We start from the raw sequence: 6,965 nt of genomic DNA, 5'->3' as shown, positions 1-6,965 counted from the left end.
ACAGGGTTTGTAAACATGTTTCCATCATTATTCTGACTCACTATCAGTGAGTCCAGTCACTGAGACATGTTTCCACACACTGGAGGTATTAGTGTGAAGTTTACACCTGTTCTGTGTCTCAATTGCAAACAGCTGTGATTTGTATTACTCTTTAAGTTGAAAAGAGTAGTCATCTAATTTCAAAATATAACATACAGCTTGAATACAGACTTTAGTGAGAGAAAACTTCAGTATAAGGCAAGAATACTTATATTTATATTAAGAAGCCTATATCTCTATCAGAAGGTTTGTTTACAAGTCTACCTGGACTTTCATGTGTACTTTTCATTATAAACCAAGTGTAATTGTGTTCAGTATATCTGTGTGATAACTACTGGGTATTGAAAGTAACCTGGAAGCATATTATCTTATTTTGAGTTTTAAAAAAGCTGCCTGATTAAACTTCTACTTGAAAGGACATGATCGTATATTAAAACAACCATCCCTTTTTTTTTATTTAGGCCTGCACATTTTTAAGACAGATCAGAACATGTTCCTAAGTCACATGTTTTCTTTACTTTCACTTTCATCTTCAGTCCGACTTCCTCTCACAGTGATGGCGCAGCACGAATTTCAGCAGGTGAGTAAACGACTAAAACCAGAATAATAGAATAAATCATTAAGTGCAGTCTGTCTGTTAAAGAGGATACAGCTTGTTATCATCACAGTCACTTCACTGACTGAGCTGCTAACAGCTGTTTGTTCACTTCACTGACAGAATACAGACAAACTGTCAGTCCACTTTATAAATGTGGGAAATTCACACTGTCGGTAAGAAAACGATGATTGTGTTATTTGACTGCAGTCAGAGGAAGTTGTGTCGACGTTCAACTGAATAATCTCTTTAAGCTTCTATTGTTTTATTTCATGTAGGTTGAGATAATATTAAAGTCACTCAGTCATTTTAGATGATCAGCAGCTCAACAGGAGCAGGAAGAAGAGTTACAACTAGGCCTGTCACGATCGTCATTAATCGTACGATAAAAAAAAAAAAAAAAATGAGCTCTATAATTTTGCCGGCCTTGATAATTTCCATTTCCATGCTTGTTTCCCTCGTGTCTCTCAGTGTTGGGGGTAACGTAAAACGCGTTACCGTAATATATTTTAGGTTTAGGCAGTAAAAGGAGTAATATAACGCGTTACTAACTATATTTTGGTAATATTATTACAGTTAGTGAGTCCGGTAACGCGTTACAATTCGAGCTGTCACACAGGCGAAGGTTTCGAAAAATACAACCCAGGCGCAACAGCCGTATTTAAAGAGGAGAAGAAGACGGGTTTAAATCAACACGAGAAGAAGAAAGACGGGTTGGTTTGGAGATGGCAACAACAACAACAACAACTGATAATTAAACGTTTTATAAGTGGTTATACTCGCACTATTTTGAATTTGTCACAGAAATGGATAAGAACCTCTCATTAAGGTACACTTCATGTGCTGGTGGGAGGCCGAGGGAACTGTCTGCGGCTAAAAATAGTACAAGTAACCTGAAGGAACACCTGGAGAGAGTGCACAGCAACCTTAAGCTAGCGGCTAAACGACCTCTTGCTAGCAAACAGGTGGAAGATGACGGCGTGAGCAAATCTAAACAACGAAAGCTGGATTTCTCCAGACCAGAGGTAAAGATGCTTGACCCAGGAGAAGTGAGAAGGCTGGTGGCTGAGTATGTTGTGGAGGATGCGCTGCCTCTTTGTACAGTTGAGTCGCCGGTCTTTCAAAAGCTTGACAGCAAAATCCTGGTCGATCAAGTGACAAGGTAAAAACAAATCTCTAATGATATAGTCCTATTGTTGTTAAGGTATTAACACATTTCCACAGATAGTTCAGTTAAGATGAGACACTACAGGTGGTTTGAGAGGTGATTCAATGAATAAAAATTGTTTTAATTTGTTAAGTCAGTTGGGTTTGCAGAGGGATGTTCATGGTTGTTATTGTCACATCATCTCAAGTTTTACAGTACTCATAAATGAGAATGTGGGTGGTAATGAACAAAGCCCTCACTAAGAAAAAATATGGATAGAAATATAAAGTTATGAGTCACTAGAGATTTGTGTCTCAGTGTCTGAGGAAAAATCATTCACAGAAGACAACTTTTAAAACTATGCAATGTAAAATGAAATTCATATACTTGTTGTAGATTAAAGAATACAAGTGAAAATATTAAAAAGCTAAATTTAAAAGAAATACAACCATAAGACCTCATTAGACTTTAATGTTGCCTCCCCCACTATATTTATGAGGAACTACAGTTAATTGAGGACTATTAGCCATGACAAAATATTGTGCGCCTTCATTTAGTAATGCCTTGTCCTAAGTGTTTACTTTGGTGAAAGTAACTAAAAAGTAATGAGTACTCTACACAGAAGGTAATGTTGTAAAGAAATGTATTACTGTCAAATGCAAGTAACTATTAATATGTAATATATTACATTTTGGAAGTAACTTGCCCAACTCACGTGAACCCTCTTGTCAGTTCAGGCATGAAAATCACTCACCTTTCGGCATATTCGCCGTTTTGAAACCAAAACAGGTGACCTACATGAATCGTGTAGATCCGATGAGAAAATATTGTTTTTGTATGGACAGGACATGGAGATATACCAGAGAATGAACTGCTAACATGTGCACTCCTGAGGGGAGCCTTGAATTCAATAAAAAAAACTTTTCTAAAATCTCTACAACTCATTTTCAATTTGCATCTAGCAGATGTGTTTAGGAAGATCAGTAAGTACGTTGCATTCTCTGTCAGAAAGACAACGAATTTGTCTTCAAAATAAGAGCTTTACATTGCACCCCATTGGAGTTTAGAACTGGGTTCTTAGTGGGGGGCTTTTAATTTGAAAGTAGCGACCGGTCCTAGCTTGCTGCTTCAACAACAAGGGGACAGCGAAGACAGCTACAGAGACCGAGGAGACGCTAGCATCTCCTGGATCTCAGCGGCTGTCCAGTTGTTCATCTTAATGTCCGTGGATGAAGTGATGGACTGACTGCTGTGATCAGCTGTTTCCTGGTTTTAAAACTCCCCGGCTGTGGGTCATCCACACCTCCGCCCACCTCACGCAAAGACCGGCACATTGACGCCTCGTTTTTAGATAGCAGGCGAGGCAGAAATAAGTGTTCCCTCTGAGGCACAAATTGGCGGACCAAAACAGACCCCCAATTTGCTGCCCTCTGTCTAAAACTGCGGACCGAGCCGCTAAAAAGACAGCCAAATTGGCGGCTTGCTGCCCCGTATAAAAACAGCTACTCTTTGTCTCTGTGGGGAGCTGGGGCCCCTGACATAACAGAGTGCAGCACGAGAGCCCCATGAGGAGTAGCAAGCCAGAGGTAACGCTAATTGAGATTTGACAGAATAAAAACAAAGATAGAACGCGACAGCTGCAGTGGGGGAGCAGTTTGGATTAAAACCAAATGACCGCGGTGCACCACTTAACCTGGACAAGCAGGTATGTCAAATTGGTTGTAAAACAGTAGCAACTAAAAGCGGCAATACAACAAACATGTATCTGCACCTAAAGCATAATCATCTGATGCAGTTTTCCCAGCTGAGAGAAAAAACAACAACTAAGAGGCCGTCCACACGAAAACACTCTTTTGCGAAAACGCACATGTAGTGCATTGTGTTGGCCGACCGTCCACACGGATCCTGAAAACACACTTTTTTGAAACCAGGTCTCAGGGTGGAAAAATCAGAAAACGCAGCCCTCCCGTTCTCGTGTGGACAGCGAATCCGCATACTTTCAGAAACGATGACGCCATCGCCCCACCCCTCGACCTCTTGCCTCCGACCTCTAAACACCGTGACATCTCATAACAACAACAACAACAACAATGGCGGACTACATGCTTGTGTTGGTGTTTCTTGCAACTTACTCACCTTGTAGTTGAGTGTGAGTCGCAGCAGCAGTTCGACCTCATTAACAGTCCACACAAACGATTCTGGTTTTCTTGCACCAGCCATTTTCGTCTTCTTCTTGTGTTCGGATTCACCATCTACAGTCTGTTTGTTTACAGCGCACAAGCTTAATGCGCATGCTCCGTCTCTTCTTCTCCGCCTTTGGTGAATGTCAAGCGCCACCTAGAGGCCTGGAATATGAACTACAGCGTTTTGAGTTGTTTTCAGTGGATCCATGTGGACGCAAATATTCTTGAAACGATGCCGAGAAAAGATTGTTTTTCGTCCGTGTGGACGGGGCCTTAAGCTATAGAGGGGCAGCCTCCGTCTTCCCAACAGTCTCACTGGGGCATTTAGTCGACAAACAAAATACAAACAGGAAAGTGCAAAATGGCGCGCTCTCACAGACAGTGTAGTTCGCTACATCGCTAAAGAGGTGCAGTCAAAAAGCCGGCATTTCAACAAATGCTGCAAACATTTGACAGCCAGTACAAATTGCCTGGGAGAACATACGTGTCACAAACGGCAATTCCACAACTGTACAGCGTGAAAGACGACATACTAAAAGGAGATCAAAGACTTCCCATTTTACTCTGCCACTACAGATGTGTGTAATTCAAGTGCAATTTTTGCTAACATACTGAGAGTCCTTTTTATTTATTGTTTCTGGTTGTTTTGTTTATTTATTTTGGATATTTAAAATGTCTTCTTCACATTCCAATTTCAATGTTAAATATTCTTTAGTAATCAAAGTTTATTGATCTTTGAAAGGGTGTACTTATTGTGCCATTATCATCATATTAGTTGAAAAATGGTCTCAAAATGACAATATTATTATCGTTTATCGCAATAATTTCTGGGACAATTTATCATCCAGCAAAATTTGTTATCGTGACAGGCCTAGTTATAACTTATTAAAGTTACGTCAGCAGACATTAAAGACACTTGTGTGAGAAACAAGTGTTTCTCTGTGTTTACATTTGAATACATGTTGAAATATGTTATATGAAGATGTTTATCTAAAAATGATTTAACACTGCTGGAACACACCCAACACACACACACGCACACATATTGCTTGACTAAAACCCAACCTGAACAAAACTTGTTGATGTTTTTATTCCTGTGATGATGATGATGATGATGATGATGACGACATGTTACAGGACAGTTGGTGACACAGAGTTTTTGACTTCACTCCTCAGAGGTCAGAGCACACCGTGCAACAACACTGACACAAGTAAGAGTTCACTGTTTGTACAAAGACATTAACTTCACACAGATTCATGATGACATGTCACCAGATAACTTTTACTGTGATTTGACTTTATATAAATCAAGCTGACTATCATGAGTTAATCATGGCTGTCTGGGTGAAACAGAGAGTTCAGTATCAGAGAACATAAATTCTGTTCCTTCTTCCCTCCAGGTGAACGAGTCTCTGAGGTTTCCAGCAGAGAGACATCATGGCGGCAGCAGGATCAGGTCAGTCCAGTCAGACTTGATTAGTCCTGATAACACACTGTCTTCTCTCTCTGTCAACATATTAACTTTGTCCTCAGATGTGATCTATAATCTGAATGAGATGTTGCCTCTGACCAAGTCTTTAATGTGACTGTAAATACTGTTAACAAAGTTTCACTTCAACAATCATTTACTACGTTTGTAAACTAGCGCTCAGGCCTGAAACTGAGACCTGAGTCTTTGACCCCATTTACACTTTTCATTTCAAGTCTCATCAGATAAATATAGATATCTAGGGCTGCTCTCAAATAGTCGACCAAGCACTGGTCGACCAAAAACTCATTAGCCGACCAAAATTTCATTGGTCGATTGCTCGCAGGGAAAAAAACCCCAAACATTTGGAGCCATGTGTTGTCAAAATGAAGTCAAAATCTATGTGGCGGCTGGCCTGTGTATAAAAGGCTGGAGGGCTTTTAATTTGAAGGGCCAGATACAGGAAGTCGTGACACTCACTCAACTGTCAGTGTTTTTTTTTGACACGGCAGGTCCCTCCGACATCGCGGTTAGACACTTTTAAAAGCCTACCATGTCGGGAAAGACCTCTAAAATATGGGATCATTTTGAAAAGATGAAGCATGACCGCAAGAAGGTGACATGCAAACTTTGCAAGAAAAACTTTGTCGATCACTCCTCCATGACAAACATGATGTACCACCTTAAACATGTTAGTAGCCTAGCTACCTACCCATGGCAGCCCGAACGTTTGAAAGCAGAGATGAATACATTTTATTATTGTTATATGCGCTAGTATTAGACTATTCGTGTGTACTGGGGAAGCGAAATTATCCAGCTCACTGTGTTTTACTTATTGTGTAAATCTTTCTTCAGGCACATCCACTTTACTGCGCACTTTACATATATCTATATCTATCTATATATATATCTATATGTATATGTATGTATGTATGTATGTATATATACACACATATATATATATATATATATATATATATATATATATATATATATATATATATATATATATATTATATATATATATGTATATATGGTATATATGTATATATATATATATATATATACATATACATACATATATATATATCTATATATATATATATACTATATATAATATATATATATATCTCTATATATATATTACATATACATATATGTATCTATATTATATCTCTCTCTCTCTCTCTTCTCTCTCGTGTCTCTCGCTCTCGTCCTATCGTCTCTCTCTGTCCTGTCTTTCTGTCTCTCTGTCTGTCTCTCTGTCTGTGTCTGTTTGTGTGTGTCTGTGTGTTCTCTCTCTCTCGCTTCTCTCTTCTCTCCTCTCTCTCTCTCTCTCTCTCTACTCTCTTGTCTTGTGTCTTGTGTCCTTGTCTTTGTGTTCTGTTGCCGACGTCTCACTGCGCTGATGTGTTCTGCACATCATGTAAACTCTGATCTCAGCTCTCTATCTCCTCTTCCTGGACCGACTGCATCGCTTTGGTCAGGGATCGTCTCACAGTCTGCAGCACTTTATCCAAACTCCAGACTTCC

General features: G+C 39.5%; 1 protein-coding gene across 3 annotated transcripts in view; it reads left to right on the top strand.

The window, feature by feature from the left end:
• The first annotated feature begins 558 nt into the window (after positions 1-558).
• The window catches only part of LOC115581327 (uncharacterized), a 29,923-nt gene continuing 23,516 nt past the window's right edge, over positions 559-6,965 (top strand). For 2 of the 3 annotated variants that reach the window (XM_030416330.1, XM_030416329.1), the window contains exons 1-3: positions 559-619; positions 5,102-5,175; positions 5,365-5,420. In XM_030416330.1, the coding sequence (XP_030272190.1) occupies positions 5,402-5,420 (19 nt within the window). In that variant the 5' untranslated portion in view covers positions 559-619; positions 5,102-5,175; positions 5,365-5,401. Of the gene's footprint in view, positions 620-5,101; positions 5,176-5,364; positions 5,421-5,943; positions 6,049-6,965 lie in introns of those variants that run through there. The other variant, XM_030416331.1, reaches the window with a different exon arrangement.

This window comes from Sparus aurata, chromosome 5 (genome assembly GCF_900880675.1).
Source record: "Sparus aurata chromosome 5, fSpaAur1.1, whole genome shotgun sequence".
Classification (NCBI taxonomy): Eukaryota; Metazoa; Chordata; class Actinopteri; order Spariformes; family Sparidae; genus Sparus; species Sparus aurata.
Note: the sequence above shows the minus strand (reverse complement) of the source record. Positions and strands in the feature narration are given on the sequence as shown.